The 25,556-nt window shown below is 44.2% G+C and overlaps 2 protein-coding genes across 5 annotated transcripts in view; both read left to right on the forward strand.

Moving 5' to 3' along the window:
• Positions 1-16,520, forward strand: part of PPP1R7 (protein phosphatase 1 regulatory subunit 7) — a 28,321-nt gene extending 11,801 nt beyond the window's left edge. For 2 of the 4 annotated variants that reach the window (XM_034781340.1, XM_034781344.1), the window contains 6 exons: positions 946-1,076; positions 2,462-2,624; positions 7,868-7,984; positions 11,518-11,622; positions 12,783-12,869; positions 16,140-16,520. In XM_034781340.1, the coding sequence (XP_034637231.1) occupies positions 946-1,076; positions 2,462-2,624; positions 7,868-7,984; positions 11,518-11,622; positions 12,783-12,869; positions 16,140-16,316 (780 nt within the window). In that variant the 3' untranslated portion in view covers positions 16,317-16,520. Of the gene's footprint in view, positions 1-945; positions 1,077-2,461; positions 2,625-7,867; positions 7,985-11,517; positions 11,623-12,782; positions 12,870-13,715; positions 15,925-16,139 lie in introns of those variants that run through there. The other 2 variants (XM_034781343.1, XM_034781341.1) reach the window with 2 other exon arrangements.
• Positions 16,521-22,904: 6,384 nt separating this feature from the next.
• ANO7 (anoctamin 7) overlaps positions 22,905-25,556 on the forward strand; it is a 35,095-nt gene continuing 32,443 nt past the window's right edge. The window contains exon 1 of the mRNA XM_034782144.1: positions 22,905-24,768. The gene's annotated coding sequence lies outside the window, so the exon portion shown is untranslated. The remainder of the gene's footprint in view (positions 24,769-25,556) is intronic.

A 25,556-nucleotide genomic window follows, 5' to 3' on the forward strand; every position in this document is an offset into this window, starting at 1 on the left:
GCTCAACACAAACTCTGCTTCAAGATTTGACACTGAGGCAGAGAGCAATCTCTCCTGCTGCTGCCACAACTCCCTCTCTTCCCAAAGCTGCCTCTACACAGAAACTTGCACAACCAAAACCTAACACCACTAAAAGCATTTCTTCCAAGACTAAAAATTTGCTTGCACGCTATCAACTTGGAAGACTTTTAACAGTGTGACCTGGTGACATCTGCCATAACAATAACTTTTGAGGGCTTTCTGAAAATCACTGTTGTGCATTTTGAGACTATAGTACACTCTATGATAGGCTGAAACATAAAATATGCCTTTGTTGAGAGACTAGTCAGTTGGAAGTAAGTTCTTTGGTCTTTGGACCAGTAAACTGTGATGCTAAACCCTAATTTGAAGTGTAACTAGTTCCAGCAGGACAGCTATTAACAAAACTAGAGAAGCAAAATTCTGTAGAAAAATGTATTGACTATTGCTTTTTTCAGCATTGCAAGGATTCTTCCTGTGTGATGGTCCATTCTTTCAGCTAGAATGGCCTGTCCTTACTTGGCAAGTCTGTGGTATAGCAGAATCCTTTCAACAAGATAATGGGAACGAGGTCCCTCCCTGCTTCTAGAACATGACTCCCTTTGGGCTGAAACCTGCAATCCTTGAAGTCCATGACTAAATTCCTATTGACTTGAATTGGGCCTTTAGTTAATGGGCTAGCCACAGCATCAGTTCCATGTGCTCCTTCCTCACCCTATACCTGGCATGGCTGTGCTTTTCTTGTCCTTAAAGAAACTGGATTGACATTTCCTTCTTCTCATGGTAATGGGGGTGAACTATAAAATGGAGTCTGATGGTCACTCCAAAGAAAGGGTGCATATTGTCTTTTTCAGATGCATTTTTTTTTTCTCATGAGGTTTTTCTCACTTTGTTGTGGCTTTTTTTTAACTTATCCCCAATACTCAGACTCTGTGTCTGCGTCAGAATTTGGTTAAGTGCATCGAGAACCTGGAACAGCTGCAGACTCTCAGAGAACTGGATCTCTACGACAATCAGATTCGGAAGATTGAGAACTTAGAGGCCCTGACAGACCTTGAGTGAGTATCCAGCAAGGAGGGAATGACCAGGACTGCATGGTGATGTAGTAAATGAGGCTGCCAGTCTGCAGGCTTTCTATAAAGTGGTTGTCAAGCAAAATGTATCATTAGGCATTTAAAAAAAAAAAAAAAAAACCCAAACCTTAATTACACTAGCGGCACTCTCTGCTTGTAGACTTTTCTTGTGGAGATTCACATGGGTGCTACATACACAATGTCTTGTGTTCTTCATTGGGATTTAGGTCTTGCTGTAAATTGGTTTAATTACTTTGGAGGAGATTAGGGACAATTTGTTGTTAAAACCAAAAATTAAATGTACTGTAGATGTGTGGCTGGAGTGCTGCATGGCGGCAATGGACTTCTACCCCAGAGAAGAGGAGTGTAGCCTCCCATTGTTAGGATATCTCCATTAATTTATATTTTATCTCCTAGAACTTGAAAGGTCATTGAGTCCAGCACCCTGCCTTCACTAGCAGGACCAAGTACTGATTTTGCCCCAGATCCCTACGTGGCCCCCTCAAGGATTGAACTCACAACCTTGGGTTTAGCAGGCCAATGCTCAAACCACTGAGCTATCCCTCCCCCCTGTTCTGTGGTGACCACTGTAACTAGTGTTTGCATTATAAAAGCAGCTACTGGCCATGAGTGAGATCAGAGCCCCTTTGTGTAGGGCACTGTACAAACACAGTTCCTGCCCTGAAGAGCTTCCAGTCTAGCTAAGCAAGGCAGACAAAGGTAGCAGAAAGAGAGTATTGGTATCCCCATTATACAGTGATTCGCTCAAGGTCACAGTGGATGTCTATAGCAGGGAACTGAATCCCAGTCCAGTGTCCTAACCACAAACTCATCCTTCCTCCTCCAAGCAGCTAAATTCTGTATACCGTCCTCCTGGCTAGAGGACACGAGGCCTTGCAAGAGGTGATAAATTGTTGGGGATACTGAAATTCCGCTTAGTTTAGACTTAGTGGAGGCGTTTGTGTACTAGTAGTAACTGTCTAGTGCTTAAGGGAGGTTTTGATCTGGTGCTTTTCAGAGGGAATTTCCATAGGGACATGCTGGTTCGGGAAAGGGACGTTGTAATAGCACTCTTAAAATTGGAGGCCGAAGTGCCACTGTTGGGTTGGGTTCAGATGGTGATGTAAAAGTAGTGCCAATTCTTTGTTTGTTTCTTCAAACCCTGTTTTAAGCATGTATTTAATTTCCTGTATGGTAAACAAATGCCATTTCTGACTCCCTATAGCTCGGTGTGCTAACAAAATGCTTGAGCTCCATAGGAAATTTGCTTTAGATCCTTTACCCCCCCACGTATGCAAGTACCCTTTCTATGGTCTCCCTTTGCTTTTGCCTTGGATTGACAAGATCTTTGTTTGCTTTGCTTATGGCAGGATCCTGGACATCTCTTTTAACTTGCTGCGACACATTGAAGGACTAGACCGGCTCACCCAGCTTAAAAAACTCTTCCTGGTCAACAATAAAATCAGCAAAATTGAGAACCTGAGCAACTTACAGCAATTACAGATGTTAGAGCTGGGATCCAATCGAATCCGGGTAGGCACGACTGCAAAATTAACATCTACTCTATGTGGTGAAAGTAGATGGGGATCCAGTAATAGCTGGCTAGATACAACTGAGACAACCAAGTCGTGTCGCATAGAAATGTGGAAGGGGCAGATAGAAGGAATGCACATATTTTTGGAGAAAAAGGGAGTACCTGTAATATCTGCTATGCAAGATCTGGAGTGGTAGGGTATGGCTTAGTCTTTTCCAAGTCCTCTTCCTTGCACACTCACTCATTTGGATGCTGACCAGTCCCGTCTCTAGAGATGAGAAACCAGCCTAGAAAGGGAGCAGCTGCTCCTCTCTTCTGTCTTGTTCTGCATACATCTTGGAGACTGGAAAGCTCTGTTCTAGTTGAACTATCAGAGACAATCCAGCCATGCTGCTTTCCTTTGATTGGGACTTTTTACTCTGATTACTTTAGCTCTTATCTAGAACTGATTAGGCATAACTGAAATGGTCCATTTTATTTCTTGTGTGCTTTTGAAAATTGTACTCAGAGTTCTATTTTCAGATGTCACTTAGGAACCGCATTCTGTTGACTTAGTGTGTCAATGACTTTTTAAATTAGGATTTAGATGCGCTGTGCACTTCTGAAAATGTTATTTGCAGTGACTCACTTTGTTCCATAATGACAGGTTTCAGAGTAGCAGCCGTATTAGTCTGTATCCGCAAAAAGAACAGGAGTACTTGTGGCATCTTAGAGACTAACCAGTTTATTTGAGCCTAAGCTTTTGTGGGCTACAGCTCACTTATTCGGATGCATATATGTTCCATTCTATATATACACATACAGAGAGCATGAAAAGGTAGGAGTTGTCTTACCTACTCTGAGAGGCCAATTAAGTAAGAGAAAAAAAACTTTTGAAGTGATAATCAAGATAGCCCAGTACAGACAGTTTGATAAGAAGTGTGAGAATACTTACATGGGGAGATAGATTCAATGTTTCAATAGATTCAAACTTCTTATCAAACTGTCTGTACTGGGCTATCTTGATTATCACTTCAAAAGTTTTTTTTTTCTCTTACTAATTGGCCTCTCAGAGTTGGTAAGACAACTCCCACCTTTTCATGCTTTGTGTCTGTCTATCTGTCTATATCTATATCTCAATATATGTTCCATTCTATGCATCCAAAGAAGTGGGCTGTAGCCCACGAAAGCTTATGCTCAAATAAATTGGTTAGTCTCTAAGGTGCCACAAGTACTCCTGTTCTTTTTGTTCCATAAAGGGACAGTGCACCCTAGGAAAAGAAGATCATGGGCATCATAAGAAAAAAGCTGATTTCTGTCCTGAAAATACTCAGGTACTTGTAACAATGTAATCATACTGAATAGTGCCATGAGCTTGCCAATAACTTAGGCAGTAACACTTTTGATACAAGAATCAAAGCTGTCTCCCAGGAATACAGCAGGGGAAGCCAGCCTCCCACCCAAGTCATGTGTTGGTTGTGGAGAGGGACTCAGATGTCCAATGTGTCTTCAGTTTCCTTTCACCTTTTTGGGGCAAGGCACTGTGTTCAGGTATACATGTTTTGAGTACTGAAATCTGTTAAGCTTAGATCTGTTTTTTCACTTCTGGTTTATGCTGCTTCATGCAGGTGTTGCTAACCTATAGTAAGAATTAGTTATTTTACTTCACTTATAGCCTAAAATGCCTGTACATCTCCTATCCTACAACTGACTTTTTTCCTTTCTATCATTTATTTTCACCCATGTGGTTCTCCTGGCCTTAGGGATATGGTCAACTTCAAGAAGATGGAGTGGTTTCAGATACTACATACCCCTGCCAATTGTGTGTTCTCTTGCTGTTGCTGGGTGTGAGATCCACACAAGAAAGGGAACATGGGAAATACTGAAGCTGACTATACATAAAATGCTGTCAAATGCTCAAGATAAATAATGTGAAATAGAGAGAAATGCTTCCTTAATCTCTTTCAAGATAGGAAACTTGGGGAATGCTTGTAATAATAGTAGGTAGAAAAATGTCAGTCTGAATGGTGATTTCTAAGTTGACGGTATCCCTTTAACTCAGCTTCTTTGGTAAACCAGCTGTGGTGCTGAGGGCGATAACAAGAAAAGAAGGAAAGCATCTGAGGTGGGGAGAGAGTTCTTGATGTGTGGTTTTTTTTTTTTTTTTTTTTTTTTTTTATCATAACCACCTGGGAGCACGTTTCTCTTCATGGACCCCATGTGCAATTCCTTCCCCTTCCCCTTCCCTGTGGTCGGCCTTTTTCTTTTTTTTAGGCTGAAGGGGAGGAGCACTTTGCTTGCATTATAGAGTCAATAGATTTTGCTTCACAGCTAAAAGAGAGCCCCATCCATTTCTCCCCAACAGAGAGAAGTATTACTTGTGAAATGAAACTGCTGTGGGGAATAACACTTCAGTTTTGGGGCTGCAGCCAGTTAAATGATTGGGAATCTTGGACTTTGCATAAACAGGGCAATAGGATCTCCATAGGTGGCCTGGCAGGAATCCAGCAAACTGAATTCAGTGGACTAGCTTCTATCCTACATCTATGGGTACGTAAGGCAATTTGAATCATTCCAAGGTAGAGAAAGACTGAGAGGATCCAGTTATGTTCTTATACTGTATTGCTGCTGATAGGGTCTACCCAGACAATCTCTTCCAACAGCTTAAAAATAAATAAGTACAAATTTAGGTGCATTGTCCTCCATGGTAAAGGACTGAAAGGTATGTGGAGATAGGTCACATCAGATTATGTAACCTCTAAAGCTTATTTTAATGAAAAAAAAAATTAGAAACATGGTACCTATCCTTGTAGACTGATCGTATTCTGACTTCTCAAAGTGGCCCTATCCTAAGTGGCTGGCTGCTGCAGCGCAATGATGACAGGGGTGCACTTCCAGGCAGACACAAGGAAATAGCTCCTGTCCCTGTTGGGTTTGCGGGCAATAAAAACCTTTAATAGCTGTAGCTCTCTTCTGCAGTGTAACTTGTGCCTTGTGCTTTACAGCTGGACAAATACCTGGAGATAAATCTGTAGGGTGAAGACATAAGAAAGGACCTTTGAAATTTCAATCTTTAACAAGGTCATATCAATATTTTGATGCTTGGGACTTTTCTGGCTTCTTGACAGAGGGTGCATTAGAATGAATGGCAAGAGCACTGGAATTTGCAGCCAAGGATCAGTTGCCTTGCAAAATTCTCTCACTTGATGTCAAGTAATTCTTCTTTGTGATGGGTAGGTAAAATGCTGCTAATTCTCTGATTGGTGGTGTCATGATAAACACGGGCAAGTAAATTTATTTTGTGCCTGTTCTGGTAAATTTTCTTGCTTTTTTCCCCCCCCCGAACCCCCCTCCCCCCCCAAGGCTGGACCAATTATCAAACAGATGTTTAACTGATGACCTACCTCTTATGTCTCCCATCTACACTTATTTTATAATAGCCTCACTAAAATAAGCATCTTGTTGACTCTCATTGCTTTAAGGAGAGAGATCCGTCCTCTTCTCCCCCCCCCCCCACCCATTTTCTTCTCCTTACATATCCCCAGAACTCTAAGCATTTTCTTCCCCATTACAACATCAGGAGTTGCCAGTGAGGGGGTATCAGCTGGTTGTATCAGAGGTGGTAGTAGCTGCAAGTTTCTCCCCCATCTGTTGATGGCTACATGGCAGACACCGAAAAGCAGTTTTCAATTACAACACTCTTGTTGTTCGAATATTTTTCTGAGCTACTTTAGAGTCCATTATAAGTTGTTGTATATGGCTTGTCTGATCAATATCGTATGCCTTTGAGGCTCTGGGAGAAGGAAAAGAAGATTTCTTCAATTATTTATGTGCTGAAGTTCCCTATTTTTTTAAGCTTGCCTGTGTTTCCTTTTCTTTATGGGAGTCTCTGGGATCCCCCCCCTTTCACACTGCCCTCTGGTATTTTCTCTGGTGAGGAGGGCTGAAGACATCTCTTTTTGGAAACAAAGAATACAGTTCTTTTGATCATCCAGAGGGAAATCTCCTCATTCTTCCCCACACCCCCCTTCACTCCAAGCAGTTCGGTTCTTAAACTAGAATGGCACATGTTGTACTAATAGTAATATTTGGCACATGTATAGCATTTCCATCTTCAAAACACGGTCTCATTATGAGCTAAACATCCCTGTGAAACTAAAAAGCATTATTCTCCTTATTTTATTATAGGGAAACTGAGACACAGAGGCTGAATGACTTGCCTCAGGCCACACATCACAATGGCAGAGTCAGGATTAAGACTCAGGAGTTCCTAGCTCCCACTCCTGGATTCATTCCATGAAAGCATGCTGGCATTTGTGCCGCTCCTGCCCCCCCCCAAAGGCAGGCCCCAGCTCATGTGAACTAGGTGTTGCAGAATCATTCGGGGTTGTGATTCTCAGCCGCACAGCTGTGGATGAATGCAATAGTTAATCTCAATGGAACATGGTGTTGGTAATATTGAAAATGCTTCCATCCTCAGAAGCCTTTTTAAAAACAAGTCCAATGTATCTGCCAAGCACAGTAACTTCCAGTCTCATGCAGTTGGGTTGGCTGTAATGTGTTTGTCTTCTAAAGTTATTTATTATGTTAAGAGGGAGTTTTCTAAATGGATTCAGCTCACTATTTGTTCTGGGTGACGTGGGATAATGGCTTCTGCCTTCTAGGGAATTGCTCATCAGACTATTAAATTTCTTTGGGGATTATAAAGAGTAATGTGAACTCCACCAGAAGAATTGGATCTTTCCATAGACCTTCTCCCCTTTCCTTTTCCCCCTAGTTAGGGATGCCAGATTCACTAACACAGCAGTTCTCAAATTGTGTGTCTGGGCCCCAAAGTGGGTTGCGATCCCATTTTAATGGTGTCGCCAAGCCTAGCATTAGACTTGCTGGGACCCAGGGCTGACGCTGAAGCCCAAGCTCCACCCCTGGGGGGGGGGTGTCATGTAGTAATTTTGTTATCAGAAGGGGGGTCGTGGTGCAATGAAGTTTGAGAACCGCTGTGGGAACATCTCTAACATCTAAGATTGCTTGCTTTCAAAACTCCAGGTGGAAAAACATCTGGATGGTATGGCATAAGTTCTAATCTGAATATGAATAGTCATTTTAGGACTCATAGATCCAGAAGGACAGAATGCTTAATTTGGTCAGGTTTGCTTGCTGTGTTCCCACCATCTGAACACTCTCTTTAAACGAGTCTGGTGGGCACCTAAGGCTGGGAGTAGTGCCCAGAGCAGTAACGCTGCCTCCTTTGGTCATTTTACAGGCAATTGAGAATACTGACACACTGACTAACCTGGACAGCCTATTCCTGGGAAAGAACAAAATCACCAAGCTCCAGAACTTGGATGCACTGACAAACTTGACAGTGCTCAGTATACAGGTATTGATCCTCCCTGGACTCCTCATTCCACCTTGACAAGGGAACATGTAAACCACAACCCAATTTAAAGCATGACTCAGCCTGAATCAGCAGATCTGCACTGTTTCTTCAGCTAAATTTTTTTTAAAGACTGACATTCTCTGTGCTCGGTATTTTGTTTCATGCCCTTTGAAAATGGAACTGCAAGCACTTTATAAGTGCATCAAATGGGTGTCTAGTTCTATATTGGTTGAGGGGAGGAAGAAATAAATACTACTGCTTCCTTGGCAGAAATAAGTTTACTAACTTCTAGTAAGTGTAATGAAAGAGGTGCCAGGGCTCAAGCCATTTTTTTTACTGTCATAACTGACACGGGAATCCCAGAGGTTACGAACTGCCAAGCCTATAGGCTCAGCCTTAGCAAGCCCTAGCACAAATTAAGCACTGGGGTTGACCCTACAGCAGCAGTCCCCAGAGGATGCTTTCCTCTTGCTGCAGCAGTGGAAAAGAAGAAATCTCCCCAAGGCTGTGCTAAATGAGGGGATTTATCCTTTTTGCCCTGATACCAAGCGTCTCACTTTTAACATGCAGAGCTAATAAAAATATTAAAAAACATTTGACTATAAGAATGGCCATACTGGATCAGACCAATGGTCCATCTAGCCCAGTATCCTGTCTTCTGACAGTGGCCACTGCCCAGGTGCCCCAGAGAGAATGAACAGAACAGGTAATCATCGAGTGATTCATCCTCTGTCGCCCATTTCCCAGCTCCTGGCAAACAGAGGCTAGGCACACCATCCCTGCCCATCCTGGCTCTTAGCCATTGATGGACCTATCCTCCATGAACTTATCTAATTCTTTTTTAACCTTGTTAATGTCTTCGCCTTCACAATATCCTCTGTCAAAGAGTTTCACAAGACTGACTGTGCATTGTGTGAAGAATTATTTCCTTTTGTTTGTTTTAAATCTGCTGCCTATTAATTTCATTTTGTGCCCCCTAGTTCTCTTGTTATGAGGAGGAGTAAATAACACTTCCTTATTTACTTTCTCCACACCAGTCATGATTTTATAGACCTCAATCATATCCCCCCTTAGTCATCTCTCTTCCAAGATGAAAAGTCCCAATCTTATTAATCTCTGCTCATACGGCAGCTGTTCCATACCCCTAATCATTTTTGTTGTCCTTTTCTGTACCTTTTCCAATTCCACTATATCTTTTTTGAGATGGGGCAACCATATCTGCGCGCAGTATTCAAGATGTGGGCATACCTTGTATTTATATAGAGGCAATATGATATTTTCTGTCTTATTATCTATCCCAGGGGTCGGCAACCTTTCAGAAGTGATGTGCCGAGTCTTCATCTATTCACTCTGATTTAAGGTTTCGCGTGCCAGTAATACATTTTAACCTTTTTAGAAGGTCTCTTTCTATAAGTCTATAATATATAACTAAGCTATTGTTGTATGTAAAACAAATAAGGTTTTTAAAATGTTTAAGAAGCTTCATTTAAAATTAAATTAAAATGCATAGCCCCCTTGGACCAGTGGCCACTGAGTGCCACTGAAAATCAGCTCGCGTGCCGCGTTCGGCACGCGTGCCATAGGTTGCCTACCCCTGATCTATGCCTTTCCTAATGATTCCCCACGTTCTGTTTGCTTTTTTGACTGCCGCTGCACATTGAGTGGATGTTTTCAGAGAACTATCCACAATGACTCCAAGATCTTTCTTGAGTGGTAATAGCTAATATAGACCCCATCATTTTGTATATGTAATTGAGATTGTTTTCCAATTTGCATTACTTTGCATTTATCAACATTGAATTTCATCTGCCATTTTGTTGCTCAGTCACCCATCCCTTTGCAACTCTTTACAGTCCGCTTAGGGCTTAACTATCTTGAGTAGTTTTGTATCATCTGCAAATTTTGCCACCTCACTGTTTACCTCTTTTTCAGATAATTTATGAATAAGGCTATGATTTTATCACAGAATGTGACTTCTGGTGACCTCTGTGACATTTTCGGCCAGCCCTACTCTTGCAGCTCCCAGCCCCCACCTTGGTGGGGGGACCCTGCAGCTGCCCAGCCACGGCGGGGGGCGGGGGACTCCCCATAGCTGCCCAGCCACGGCAGGGAGGGGGGCGGCGGCACCAGGGACCCCCAGCAGCAGTGGGTGCTGAACCCACTTACCCTTTTGTCAGGGATATTTTTTGTGAAAGCCAGGGACAGGTTGCGGGCTTCCGTGAATTTTTGTTTATATCCTGTGACCTGTCCATGACTTTTACTAAAAATATCTATGACAAAAACTTAGCCTTATTTATGAATATATTGAACAGTTCTGATCCCAGTACAGATCCCTGGGGGACACCACTATTTACCTCTCCCCATTCTGAAAACTGACCATTTATACCTACCCTTTGTTTCCTATCTTTTAACCAGTTATCTATGAGGGCCATCCCTCTTATCCCATGATAGCTTACTTTGTTTAAGAGCCTTTGGTGAGGGACCTTGTCAAAGGCTTTCTGAAAATCTAAGTACACTATATCTACTGGTTTTCCCTCTTGTCCACATGCTTGTTGACCCCCTCAAAGAATTCTAGTAGATTGGTAAGGCAGGATTTCCCTTTACAAAAACCATGTTGACTCTTCCCCAACAAATCACGTTCATCTATGTGTCTGATAATTCTGTTTACTTTCGTTTCAACCAGTTTGTCCGGCACTGAAGTTACAGGCTTACTGGCCTGTAATTGCTGGGATTGCGTCTGGAACCTTTTTAAAAAATTGGTGTCACAATAGCTATCCTCCAATCATCTGGTACAGAAGCCAATTCAAATGATAAGTTACATATCCCAATTAGTAGTTCTGCAATTTCACATTTGAGTTCCTTCAGAACTGTTGGGTGATTATCATCTGGTCCTGGTGACTTATTACTGTTTAATTTATCAGTTTGTTCCAAACCCTCCTCTAATGATACCTCAGTTTGGGTCAGAGAAACAATCTCTTTTCCCCTGCACACCAGTATAGTAGCCTGGCAAGTTCCAGCAGGCGGTATAATAATCAGACATTAGTACACACACAGTGTTTCACTGCCAATAAAAACTTCGCATGTATGACAGACACAGTAAGCACATAACAGATGTATTTGGGAGTCTGTTTATAATTGCAACATCATCCTCTTCCCCAGCTCATAAAAGAGCAATATAAAATAAATGCTGTTGAAGTCCTTGCCTGGTCTTCTAAAGAGACTAAACAGAAAAGGCCTTCAGGGTTGCAGCTGTCATAAGTAGGGAGAGAATCCGAGATCCTGCCAGGTTTGAAGGGACTCTTGTGAGTTGGTTACAAAAGTTTCAAAGTAACTGAATGTCCCAGATCCATCAAGTACAGTGTTGTGCAGTTCCTTCCTCTGTAACATGCAAAGTCCTTCTTTTCCACGCACTTTATTTCTATCTAAATGATCTGTGCTCTGTAGAAATGTTCTTGAAATTCTTTCTTGTGTAAGAGTTCACTCTGGGTTCATTCCTTTGGGCTGGACTTTCACTGCCTCTTGTACAATTTCAGAGCAACCGGCTGACCAAGATCGAGGGTCTGCAGAACCTGGTGAATCTGCGTGAGCTGTACCTTAGTCACAATGGCATAGAAGTCATCGAGGGACTGGAGAACAATGTGAGCGTCTCATTAGCTTTCTTTAAGAAGTTGTCAGGGCTGGCCTCACAGTAATTCCCAGGATGGCTGGGTTCGTCTTACATTGGTGTTGCTGGGAAGTTCCTGTTTTCCTTAAGTTACCCAAAGAAAGTTGAACTTCTCAGAAAACCGTATATGTTCTTTATCTATTATACCTAAAACAACAAAACAAAACATGAGCTGCCTCCTCTTCTGGGAACATGCATGTTTCTAGTCAGTCTGGAGTGGACTGTCAAACGGTACGAGGTAGATGGAGTCTTGAAGCAGTTAATGTAACAATTTGACTGCGAACTAGCAAAGGGAGGCCTAACAACACTTCTGCTGGTTATCTTTGCTGCTAAACTCCTGAGTTGAAAGATGAATTGGATCTGTAATAGGTAGCCATGAGTTTCTCTTACACATGCACCAGAAATGACTAAGTGAGTTGTCATGGGTCAGAAGAGGCAAACCATGTCATCCTTCTCTTATAAATCAGTCCAACTTTCTGTATTTCTGCCTTGGATTGCCCTTATGGAGAAGCCTGTGATGTTTCCATGCCCTTTTACCAATAGGTGGCATTGTGAGGCACCCCTGGAGATCAGAGGAATCAGAGTAATTTAGCTGATCTCCTGCATATGCAGGGATATATTTTCTAAAACTCTTGGGCTTCCTAATGCATAGAATTCCTGTCTTTAAACCTGCCGCCTTAGAGTTCTTTTAATCAGATTTTTTGTAGATTCCAAAACTTCTTGTTGGAATGTCTGATTACTAACCTTAAAATATTACAAGGAAAGCTCACTGTTCAGGAGCAATTGGTTCGTCAGAAACTACTGGCCAGCTAGTAATTGTTTTCAGTTGTTTCAGGGAGGTTGGCAAGCTGTCTTGATTTAAAAACTATCTTCTCTGCTGTAGTTAAGCAGTGAGAGTTCTTCTTGCACTGAATGTATTTTTTCTCGTATTCAGAAGTTTTATAATCCTGGGGAGGAGTATAGGACAATATTAATTAGTGACTAATTAGCCAGTTGTATTTTTGCTAGCTAACAATATAGCTAGCTGGCAGTGGTGTTACTAGTGCTTCTCAGAATTTTCAGCTCTGGGATTCAGAGTGGGGTAGAGGAGGAGATGAGGAAATCCAAGCTAAAGTTTTCATTTGCTTGTTTCAGAACAAACTTACAATGCTGGACATTGCATCCAATAGGATCAAAAAGATTGAAAATGTCAGCCATTTAACAGAGCTGCAGGAATTCTGGGTAAGTGCAGGCCTTGCTGAAATAGATACATACAGAAAGAAATCCTTCTCCTTGACTGGGTGTGGTGGGGAGGGTTTAAAATTGTGAGTCGTACATCTCTTAGATTCCAGCTACAGTGCTCATTAGAGCTGATGTGGACTGAGTTTTTTTTTTTCCAAGTGTTCCCTTTGTTCTGGAGACAAGGTTGTAAGCCCTTCTTCTCCTTACCTGTCTGCATGGGGGGAGGGATTATGAGAAAAGTCATCACAGTTCATTCATTTTATAGGTTTTTAGTGATAGCAGGCCCTTAATTATGTCAGGTGCCTCTCTCCTTAGAATACTGATCTTGCCACTGGGCTCAGGCTATAGCCCTAATCATGATGGCTTTGAAGTATAGAGCTCTGCCTTCCCTCATTTTTGTACTGCTAGCTTTTCTGTAAGTTACAATATGGCTGTGTAATAGAAGTAGATATAATGCATTTTGGTGCAGAGGTGAGCCAAAGCGTTTAAAAGCAGTTTTAGAGCAGAGTCAGTCTGGTCAGTTCCTTGTAACCATTCAGGAAAAATTCAGCTGTCCTCTGGGTGTTTCCACTCCTGCTAGCCAGATCATAATACTGAGCTGGCTCTGGTTGGTGGCATCCTGGATGGCTAAGGCCTGCATTTCGTTTCTGCAGTTTCTGTCAGGAAGGGAACAAAGTTTGAACAGAGGAGTAGATATCCACCTGGAATCTCAGTGCTCCAGCCCCCATAGTGTACAATGTTTTTTGCTATGTTCAGTTAGGGTGTGTCAGCACTTGCTCTTCTAGTACTTAATAAATAGAAGCCATATTTTTCTGTTTCACGTTTTCATCATTTGGAACTTTTCAGTATCTGAGCCCTTGGATGGAGGCTTTGGCTGCAGGACTGGGAAGTAGCTGGACATGAAATCAAGCTAGAATCCAGTATAGAGGCTTCTTGGACGGTGCTTTTCCAACCCTTGAATATAACCTTTCAGAGGCTGTATTAGTCAGTTTTGTGGTTCCCATCTGGGCCTACTCATGCCAGAATGAACTGCCTTTATACACCAAAGAGCTCAGGCATCCTATGAAGTGTGGCCTACTACAGTCCTCAAAGTGAGACAGTACAGATTAGCTTGTGTGTGCAAAATGTGGTGCGATTCTTTTCAAATTACTAGACTCTCCCCTTTGAACCAAATGGAGAAATTTACAAAGCGTTTTGCTCCCAGAAGAAGAAGTTGCTCCAGCTGCTGGTGTTTCTTCCTCAGGAAGGAAAGGGAGCAACCTAATTCTATAGGACTTTGACTTTATGAAGAGGCCACTACTGAAATGGAGAGCAGTGCACTGGTAAAGGTCTGCTCCTGATCTCTAACTCCCTTCCCCATCTGAGCCTCCAGCTTTCCCGTTTAATACTCTTTTAACTTGGCCCTATATCCCTCCTGATGGAGAGAACTGGGTAAAATTCTCTTCAAAGCACATCAGTGTTGCTCCTACTCTAGTTACAGTTTCATGAAGCCTGCCTTAAAGAAGTATTTTTAATTACCGGTAATTGCAGGGTTCCAGTTCCTAAATGCTGTATGCATCCTTCTGACCCTATTCAGTGCCCTAAATAAAGGGTATTAAAGTTAGCACAGATGTAGTATCACTTGTTAAGTCCAGGAATGTTGCAGATAGTTTGTCCTACTCTAACTAGGTATTTATATGGCTCCTGGCACAATAGTATATGAATGCCTCTCTATCACCCTTCTGAGTAGGAAAAAATGACTCCCATGTTGTGGATGGGGGTGGGGCGATTGAGGCACCAACAGATTGATTTATCTGAGGTCACACAGAGACTCTGTGGCAGAGCTGAGAAGTGATTTCCAGAGGCCCAATGCAGTGTCTTAACCCCACAACGATCCTTTGGTGACACACAGCCCCTGTTGTTAGAGCAGCTGTCTTTCCCTGGGGTGGTGGGAAGTAGGCACTTCAAGGAAAAACACTGCTTTTCCACTTCACAACTGCAATTTTGGGGAAGTTAGGAGTTCAGTGCTGCTTGCCTTGGTTGCATGATGTGAGTAGGGTGCAGTGCACTGAAAGAGGTCTGGTCCCTTATTTTGAGATTAAAGATATTGCTGCTGCTGTAACTTCTTCTGAACCTCCAAGCTCTGCTTGTAGGAGCAAAGGAGAGCTGAAGCTTTCACATCTGGGGTAGGGGAATTGTGGCTGCATAGTATGCTCCTCCCTTCCTCTGACACCCCCACTGGAATTCAGCCGGGATCTAAATGTGGGACAATGTTAATAACACCGAATGATGTGTTTGCATCCCTCCCCCTTGCCAACTGTGGTTCAAAGTACTGCCAGCTGCTGCATACTGTCTACAGTGACATGCATGGAGTCTCTGTGCTATGGAAGTCACCCTGCCTTCCAGTGGGTGTATTTTGGGCAGCAGCGTTCGAAGGAGCTGAGCTGTCAAGAGACCACAGTTAGCCCTGTGTGGATTTGGTTGCAGTGGGGGGGTATGAGGCCTCTGTTGTAGATGGCATTGAGATCTGAGCAGGCCTTAGGTTTATAGCTTGAACCATGCAGCCTCTTCTGTGAGAGTCAGACTGCCTCCCAATGGAGACACGAGAGGAAACCTTCTGAAGCGAGGCTCACAGCATTTCCACACCCCTATGTCCTGCCTAGGAGAGGTTGGTGCCCTTAGACTGGAGAGCTCAAGCTTTGCCTTGTCAGGCAGGGGCTGGCTTTAGGGGAACAATATTAAAGGGGAACCTGTGAAGCTATCCTTGAGGCCAAAACTGCAGCAATGTGCTGAAGGACAAGTCACGAGGGAGTGGGGTTTGCAGTGAGTAAGACATTCCTGTGATGCTCTGTAGACAAGAGAGAGCCAATAGGTGGCATTTCCATGGTACATTAAAACCTGTTGAGTTGAATTCTGGTTACACATTACCAGGGGGCGGGTGTTGTGGTAGATATTGCTGAAGAATAACTGTGCTTGGAGTAGGGAACAGAGAAGGCTCAGCAAGGCTTCACATTGAGGAAGCTCATATGGTGTCATTCTTTCTAGCTAGATTAATAGAATTATAGAATATTAGGATTGGAAGGATATAGAATATTAGGATTGGATCAGGAGGTCATCTAGTCCAATCCCCTGCTCAAAGCAGGACCAAGCAGATTCTACCAGGCTGGTAACCGCACAGCCTAACTGCCCCTTGGTTCTCAGTAACGGGTGACTCCTCATGAGCAGTGTCTGTCTGGGTTATGTTCTCACTAATGAAGCTTTGCTGGGAGTGTTCGTGTGTGTGCTTCACAGATGAATGATAATCTCATTGAGAGTTGGAGTGACCTGGATGAGCTGAAGGGAGCCAAGAATTTGGAAACTGTATATCTGGAGAGAAACCCCCTGCAGAAGGATCCTCAGTACCGGCGCAAAATCATGCTGGCTCTTCCTTCTGTCCGGCAGATTGATGCCACGTTTGTCCGATTCTGAACCTCCTGCCTAACCTCTCTCCTTCCCTCCTTGGAGAAATGTCCCAGCTGGGTTTTTTATCCACTTACCACTACCCAAATACACTGGCACAGAGAAAATGGCCAATAAAAAGCACTGAGTACCAGATCTTGTGTATAATGCACTCTCTCTCATTGTTTTTGAAATATTATTATGATTATTATTATTAAATCTTAACACATTATATTTCCTGGTTGTACGAGTGTTTATTTGTATTGGGCATTTCGTCAGCAAGCTTCTGTGTTCAGTCTGAGCCAGCAGCTGTGTCTTGTGTCTCAGAATCAAGTAATCATGTTGGTGAACAGGAGTGAAAAGTCTTCAAGTCAGTAACAACCCTGTGAATAGAGCTTCAGTTTTTGTAGTGGGAGAGATGGGGGTGACAGTCTTTTATAGGCACTGAACTATGTTAACACTCCTACCCTTGTCCAGAGTTTCCATCTTTTCTGATTCTTTTTGAGATAAGCACTCATTGGTTGGAATATTGCTTAAAAACCTGCGATTAAAAAAATTCTCAATATAAAACAAAAGACTGAGCTAAGTAGGATGTGTGTGCGTGAGCAGCTGGATGAACTGCCAGTCCACATGCTGCTGTGGTGATGGGAAGTGATAACTGTTACATGCTGCCACTGTGAGTAGGTGATTGGGGAAGGAGCTAGAGGCTAATGTCTGGACTAGGGTGGGAGGGACTATGAATTTGACTTTTGAATATATGGAGGCCTAAATCTGTGCCTTACATTACTTCCCCCACATTTGTGACTTAATTTGCCTCATGACTTCCCCAGAATTAGCCATAACAAAATATAGCTTACAGTGAATGTGGCAACTCCCTGCTATGCTGCGGCAGAGGCATTCAGAGATCCGTGAGAAGGGTAGTTGTCTTTACAGTAAAGGCATTGTCAACATTCACCCTACTTTGATTTTTATACCATATCCACTGTTGTGGTATTGGAGCCCATCATTTACTAAAGCTAGGATGAGGAGTGGAATTCAGAGGGCACTGTATTCTGTTCTGTATTGTGTACATACCATTCTGTATTCTGTTTTTGTTTGGCCTGGTACCTCACTAGCTAATGCAGTTGGGATTTTACCATTAAACTTTTCCATTGTTTGAATAATGCACTTGTACAATAAGAAAATATGTTCTCCAGATTCTGTATTCTCCTTAGCACACTCAGAATGTAAATCCTCATATTCTAAACTTCACACATAACCAATCCTAGAAGAAGTCTTGGCAGCACAGTTACCATCAGGAAGTTTTCTAGGTGACACCAAATAATGGGATCCAGTGGACCCATTGCTTCAAGCAAAGTTATGAAACAGCCAGCAAGAACAAAGTTGCAAAGTTCCTGATGCCATGTTCTCCAGTATGCCATCCAAGCAAAAATATCTCCTCCTCTCCTTTGGTTTTGAGGTAGTCTACTCTGTGGCACAAAATTTCACTGTCCTTGTTAATTTGGGTGAATGTAGCGTCATACCCTAATGCAGAACCCTCCAAATCACATGGAGATATAACTCCCAAATCTGGCAGTTTCCTACTGCTTCCACCTTCCTTTCCATAGCAGAAATGTCATCCGTATGTGTATGAATAAGAGAAAAGCTCTGGAGCAAAGGATTTCAGTTCAACTGGTGCTGATTCCTGGGTGACTTCCTGAGTCAGTCTCAAAGGTGTGGATATAGCCTTCCTCCTTTGTGACATTCAGGACTTCAGAAGGATTCTTAACACCGATTCTTCAGTCTGGGTATTTCTGCCAGGCTGCTACAAAATGCTGAAGGTGACAGAGGCTGATGTAATCATAGAAATGTGGGGCCGAAAGGGACTTAGAAGTCATCAAGTCTAACCCCGTGTGCTGAGGCAGGACCACGTATACCTAGACCATCCCTGACAGGTGTTTGTCAAACCTGTTCTTAAAAACCTCCAGTGACGGGGATTCCACAACCTCCCTTGGAAGCTTGATCCGGAGCTTAACTACCCTGAGAGTTGGAAAGGTTTTTGCAGTATCTGACCTAAATCTCCATTGCTGCAGATTAAGTCTGTTACTACTTGTCCTACCTTCAGTGGACATGGAGAACAATTGATCCCTGTCCTCTTTATAAAAGCCCTTTACACATTTGAAGACTATTAGCCCTTCCGCTCCTCTAAAAACTTTTTCTGATGGGCCAGATTTACTAAACCTTTTATTGTTTGTGCTGCTCTCTGGACACACTCCAGTTTGTCCACTTCTTTCCCAAAGCGTGGCACCCAGAATTGGACACAATACTCAGCTGAAGGAAACTTCAAAGAAGAGTCTAGAATAAGAAGGTGCTCTCCATAAGTGAATCATACCCAGTTTTGGACTGTAATGGGGGGATAGGGAATTTCATTACCTCGGGTAGCGTTCACCCCACTCTTTGGATATTGCTGAGCCATTACTGCCAGAGAGGTCTCTTCTCCCTTGTGCCTAAAGATACTTCAGATAAGCAGGTATTTTCAAAATCTTTTTCCACAGGAGGGTACCACCTCTGAGAGCTTTATTCCTATAGTCTGCCTCTGTCATAGATTCATAGAATATTAGGGTTGGAAGAGACCTCAGGAGGTCATCTAGTCCAATCCCCCAACACCAACTAAATCATCCCAGCCAAGGCTTTGTCAAGCTGGGCCTTAAAAACCTCTAGGGATGGAGATTCCACCACCTCCCTAGGTAACCCATTCCAGTGCTTCACCTCCCCCACTGCAATTTGAGACCATTACTTCTTGTTCTGTCATCTGTCATCACCACTGAGAACAGCCTAGCTCCATCCTCTGTGGGAACCCCCGTTCAGGTAATTGAAGGCTGCTATCAGATCTCCCACCCCCACCCCACACACACACACACACACACACACACACACACACACACACACACACACTCTTCTCTTCTGCAGACTACATAACACCAGTTCCCTCAGCCTCCTAATGATTTTCGTTGCCCGCCGCTGGACTCTGTCCAATTTGTCCACATCCCTTCTGTAGTTGGGGGACCAAAACTGGACACATTACTCCAGGTGTTGCCTCAGCAGTGTCTAATAGAGGGGAATAATCACTTCCCTTGATCTGCTGGCAATGCTCTTACTAATACAGCCCAATATGCCGTTGGCCTTCTTAGCAGTGAGGGCACACTGCTTACTCATATCCAGCTTCTCGTCCACTGTAATCCCCGGGTCCTTTTCTGCAGAACTGCTGCTTAGCCAGTCAGTCCCCAGCCTGTAGCAGTGCATGGGATTCTTCCTTTCTAAGTGTAGGACTCTGCACTTGTCCTTGTTGAACCTCATCAGATTTCTTTTGGCCCAATCCTCCAATTTGTCTAGGTCACTCTGGACCCTATCCCTACCCTCCAGCATATCTACCTCTCCCCCCAGCTTAGTGTCATCTGCGAACTTGCTGAGGGTGCAATTCATCCCATCATCGAGATCATTAATAAAGATGTTGAACAAAACCAGCCCCGGGGCTGACCCGCTTGCCAACTAGAATTAGAGCCGTTGATCTCCTACCCTGAGCCTGACAGTCTAGCCAGCTTTCTATCCACCTTATAGTCCATTCATCCAATCTATACTTTTTTAACTTGCTGGAAAGAATACTGTGGGAGACCGTATCAGAAGCTTTGCTAAAGTCAAGATATATCACATCCACCGCTTTCCCCATATCCACAGAGACAGTTATCTCATAGAAGGCAATCAGGTTGGTCAAGCATGTTGACTGTTCCTGATCACCTTCCTCTCCTCCAGGTGCTTCAAAATGGATTCCTTGAGGACCTGCTCCATTATTTTGCCGGGGACTGAAGTGAGGCCAACCGGTCTGTAGTTCCCTGGGTTCTCTTTCTTCACTTTTTAAAATATGGCCCCTATATTTGCCTTTTTCCAATCGTCTGGGACCTCCCCCGATCGGCACGAGTTTTCAAAGATAATGGCCAATGGCTCTGCATTCATATCAGCCAACTCCCTCAGCACCCTTGGATGCATTGGATCTGGACCCATGGACTTGTGCACATCCAGCTTTTCCAAATAGTCCTTAACCTGTTCTTTCTGAGGGCTGCTCACCTCTTCCCCATACTGTGTTGCCCAGTTCAGCAGTCTGGGAGCTGACCTTGTCTGTGAAGACGGAGGCAAAAAAAGCATTGAGTACTTCAGCTTTTTCCACGTTTGTCACTGTTGCCTCCCCCATTCAGTAAGGGTCCCACACTTTCCCTGACCACCTTCTTGTTGCTAACATACCTGTAGAAACCCTTCTTGTTACCCTTCACATCCCTTGCCTTCTGCAACTCCAATTGTGCCTTGGTCTTCCTGATTACACCCCTACATGCTCTAGTAATATTTTTATACTCCTCCCTAGTCATCTGTCCAAATTTCCACTTCTTGTAAGCTTCCTTTTTGAGTTTAAGCTCACTGAAGATTACACTGTTAAGCCAAGCCGGTCGCCTGCTATATTTGCTATTCTTTCTGAACTTCGGGATGGTTTGTCCCTGTGCCATCAATAAGGCTTCTTTAAAATACAGCCAGCTCTCCTGGACTCCTTGCGCCCTCATATAAGCTTCCCAAGGGATCCTGCCCATCAGTTCCCTAAGGGAATCAAAGTCTGCTTCTATGAAGTCCAGGGTCCGTATTTTGGTACTCTTCTTTCTTCCTTTTGACAGGATCCTGAACTCTACCATCTCATGGTCACTTTCTCTGCAAACTATTGTTTGAGCTGTTGCTCAATGCCATTGCTTAGAGCCATCACGTGAGTAATATTTATGGTTTGGCCACGTGGCCCTGAAAAGTAGGTGACGTTCCTTTTAAAAGTATCTACTTTCTGATTACTTTAGAACCCAGGAAACACAAAATTGTTTGTTCATTGGAAACTGGATGGTAAATCCTACTATTTAAGAAAATTATGGGGCCAAATACAGAGCAGCCATCACTCACCAGGATTTCAAGGAACCAGGGCCGGCTCCAGGCACATTTTCAGGAGCAGCATTCCGGCCATCCTTTTTGCTTGGGGCGGCAAAAGCCTAGAGCCGGCCCTGGCAGCAGCACGTCCTGCATGGGGGGTGCCCTGGGGCCACTGCGGTTCGCGTCAAGGAGCAGTGCCTGCATCTTATGGCCGGGCAGGACACTTGGGCTGGGGGCTGCCCCAGAGGGCATACGGAGCTGCCTGCAGGTGCCGCAGGGCAGCTGCTCCCCAGCACCGCAGCTGGGGCTGGGCAAAGTGGCCCGAGCCACCCAGGGACTGCAGCAGGGCAGCCAGGAGCAGCAGCAGCTGCGGGGCCATAGAGGAGACTGGTGCCCGGGGCACTGCCTTGCGGGGCCCACATCCCGCTCTCCGGGGCTCCGTTCCTTCTGGGGCTGCCCTGCCCCAGCTCCTCAGCCCTCTGCTGGACGGTCCCCCAAGCTCTGCCCTCCCAGGTCCCGGCCGGTCCTGGAGGCGGGAGCCCTGGCTGGAGGGACCCTGGGCTGAGGCGCGGCCCAGGAGCCCCGCTGCTTACCCCAACCCTGCCAGTGCCAGCCTGGCTGGAGGTGAGGGGGAAGTGGGCGGAGTCAGCACTTGGGGGGGGGGGGGAGCCCAGGGCTGGGGCGGCAGGTGAGGGGGGGAAGAAGAGCCCAGGGTTGTGGCGGCAGGTGGGGTTGGGGGGGAGAGGAGGAGAGCCCAGCACTGGGGTGGCAGGGGGGGCAGCCCAGGGCTGGGGTTGGGGGCAGCCAAAACATTTTTTGCTTGGTGCGGCAAAAAACCTAGAGCTGGCCCTGCATGGAACACAGCGCTGTTCTGCTCTGACCCTCAGTGAACTTTCTATTAGCTGCCACACAATCTTTTCATTAGCAAAGTTGAGCAAGCTTGTCATAGACTGTGCACAGGAGCTCCCTTTTGTGGAAGCCATACACAAAGGAATCCTGCCCTGGTGCCCTATGGCTTGCTCATAATGATGATGGACATGCAGTGGCAAGAGTGCTGGTGGTGTTCTGTAGATGAGACTGGTTCTTGCCCCAAGAGACTTACAGTTGATTCGACATGACACAGCAGGGGTCGCCAATAAACAAAGGATGGGGGACTAGAAGGATGAGGGTTACCATGGTGAAGATCATGAAGTATCTAATTGTAACACACACACTGTTAGTTCATCTTTTAAAATGTGAAATCTAACTAGAATGGGGTTTCTCAATCTAGGGGTCACAAACAGGGGTTATGACCACCACACTCTTCCCAACTGCTGAATAGAAGGGGGTTCTGGCTAGGTCCCAAGTAGGTGGGGGAGGTCCCAGGATGGAAAATGTTGAGAACCACCAATCTAGATAAATTAATTTGTTGGGGCAGGGACTGTCTCTTACTGTGTTTGTACAGTACCCCACACAATGGCCTTGGTTCTGACTGCATTGTTGTAATCTATTTTTATCATCTAAAAAATAAGAGTGCCTCTGCAGCTGGCCTGCTGGGTGTCTGCACGCAAGCTTCTTGCCTCTCGATGGCCTTGTCATCACTGGTTCTCCACTTGTAAGGTAACTCCCTCCTCTTCATGTGCCAGTATATTTATGCCTGTATCTGTAATTTTCACTCCATGCATTTGAAGAAGTGGGTTTTTTTACCCATGAAAGCTTATGCCCAAATAAATCTGTTAGTCTTTAAGGTGCCACTGGACTCCTCGTTGCTTTTGCCTCTCTGTTGGGCTTCTCCAGCTGGATAATGATCTGACCTTTGTAAAGCACTGGAGATCTACGGAAGGAAGAGTTATAGAAGAGATAGTAAAAGAAGACAGTAATAAATAATACTATCTAGACATTTGTACATCTCTCACCATCACGGTTTCTGAGAATCTTGCAAACAACCGTGTATTTCATCACAGGTTCCTTTACCCCATCCAGAGAAGTGTTTGCTGTGTTCAGTCTCTTAATTCACGGGTAGTTGTCACCAGTAGTGAGAACTTATCAAACCAGAGCCGACTTGTACCTCATTTACAACCCCACTGACCTTATGCACAAGCTTTTAAATGGTCACTGAAGGCAATAGGGCTGCTTGAATGAACCGGGGGGGGGCCCAATTTGGCCCAAACTGGTTTTCACTTAGCCAGAAACTGGATTTTCTGGTTGGGGTGGGGTTTATTTTTAAACAGGGCCCGTGAGTTAAAAATCCAAAGCAGGAGGGCACTCAGACCCCAGGTGAGTAAAGAGTTAACTGAATATGTGAGTGAGCCAGACAGTGAACTCTGTACTACTTGCTCCAAGCTGCTTTCAGTTTCTTGATCAGCAAGGTAAGAATTTGGTGACATTCTGCACCTGTCAATATTTTCATTCAGACAGCATCATGATTCACATCCTGGTTCCTATTAAATACAGAGACGTGGCTTTGTCATTCACATACGCCTATGTTTACCCTAGTGTATTGGACATCTGATCTGGTAAATTTAACTTCTTCGAGTCTTACTGTGAAACCAGTTAGTTACCATATATTAATGTATTGTGCAATACATGTAAAAATATTTATATAACTTATCTCTCGCCAGTAAAATTCAGTGAAGTAGACACAGCCTGAGGCAGGTCAATTTGGAAATTGAATTTGTGCTAATCGGTGCAAGGCACGGGCTGTGAGAAATACACTATACATGGGAATGACCTGTTCTCCAATATACTTGTGACTGAATTCTGACTGTGTGGGTGTATCTTTAACAATGCTTCTATCTAACCAATCCCTTCACTATTTGTAATGCATTTCTCTTGTGGGCTCCATGCACCCAAGCATTAATAAAACCAGTAAGAATGGTAAGTATTCTTAATATCAAAGCCCCAATTGCTCTAAGCCCAGAGGACAGATAACTCATTGTGCACAGTCACTCCTGTGATTTTTCCTCTACTGAGGCTGCAAACAAGGATGCTGATTGTGGTGGTGGCGGCTCCCTTTAACAGAACCCATTGAGAAATGGGCTGAGACCACTAGCTCCCATCCCAAAGGCAACTGAACAACTATTATTTATATTGCAGTAGCACCCCCAATAACAGTCCAGAGCCCCACTGGGCTGTACAAACAGAACAAAAAAGTGCTTGCCTAATACAGCTTATGATCTAAGCCAAGGGGCAACAGGTGGCGACAGACAGACAGCTGAGGGAGCACAAGTGGACAGTGAGACAATGCTGGTTACAGCACACAGTTACCAGTTTTTGTAGGCATCACAGCAGAGGAGCGTTTTAAGGAGGCATATGAAAGGGGGATAATGAGGTAACTGCAGGGGTTTATGGGAAGCTCTTCCCATGTACAAGGGGCCACAGGAAAGGGCTTGTTTGAAAAAGTGAGGAGAGAAAGTGTGAAGTTGCGTGTATGAAAATGTAACATTGTATTTGTTTAACATTTACAGTAAGATCTGGCTAATACTAACCTGAAGAGGATTTGAACCCATGAAATGAGATGCATGGCTCCGTCCCTTTAGCAGGCCCGCATAGCCCATCCAATTCCATGATTGTAAGTGGAATTCATTAGCACCTTCTAATGGTCTCAGTGGCAGCTGTGAATGGCTATGGAGACTGAGCACCCCTTTCCAGGAGGAGTGGTTAAGTACATTGGTGGAGCAACATGAGGAAGCTCCTATTTGTGCCCTGTCTGCTTTGAGCGGAACGAGATTTGGTGCTGGCAACTTAGCATTCTTGAGCCCTAATGTCACTTCAAGATAAGCTTTAAACGCCTCTTGGAGATATGGGATTTTTAATTGATATGGGGCTTGTAGTATTGCAGTGCTATGCAAACTGTCCACAGATTCAGCTGTGGTCTATTGCAGGAGAGGACAGGACTTGAGGTTCGCCCACCATTGTCCAGTCCTAAGTCAGGCCAGAAACTGCAAGGCAGCTTTATGATGTGCCTATATGAGGACAAGGATGAGAGTACGAGGTTCATTTTCATGTGTGAACAGAATTAAGATGACAACTCCAATTCCCAGCAGCTAGATGCTCCATTATATCACTCTGCACTGCTCCTCACCAGTCAACATGCATTTTCACTGTCCTTGTCAAGAACTCACTGCAAGCATATGTCCCACTCATCCAGTACCATCCACCTGAGGATATCAACAAATGGAGATAATTCCCCTCTTCAAGACTCACTCCTTCCATGTAGCCTTCTGGAACTAACCCTCCACTCTTACCTCAAATTATACTAGCTTATATTACAAATTATAAGAGGCACTAACAAGCCATGTAGACACCAAAAAGTATATCTTGATTTTACCATCATCACCCTCATCCCTTCCCATCAAC

The sequence above is a fragment of the Trachemys scripta genome, chromosome 9 (assembly GCF_013100865.1).
Source record: "Trachemys scripta elegans isolate TJP31775 chromosome 9, CAS_Tse_1.0, whole genome shotgun sequence".
NCBI lineage: Eukaryota > Metazoa > Chordata > Testudines > Emydidae > Trachemys > Trachemys scripta.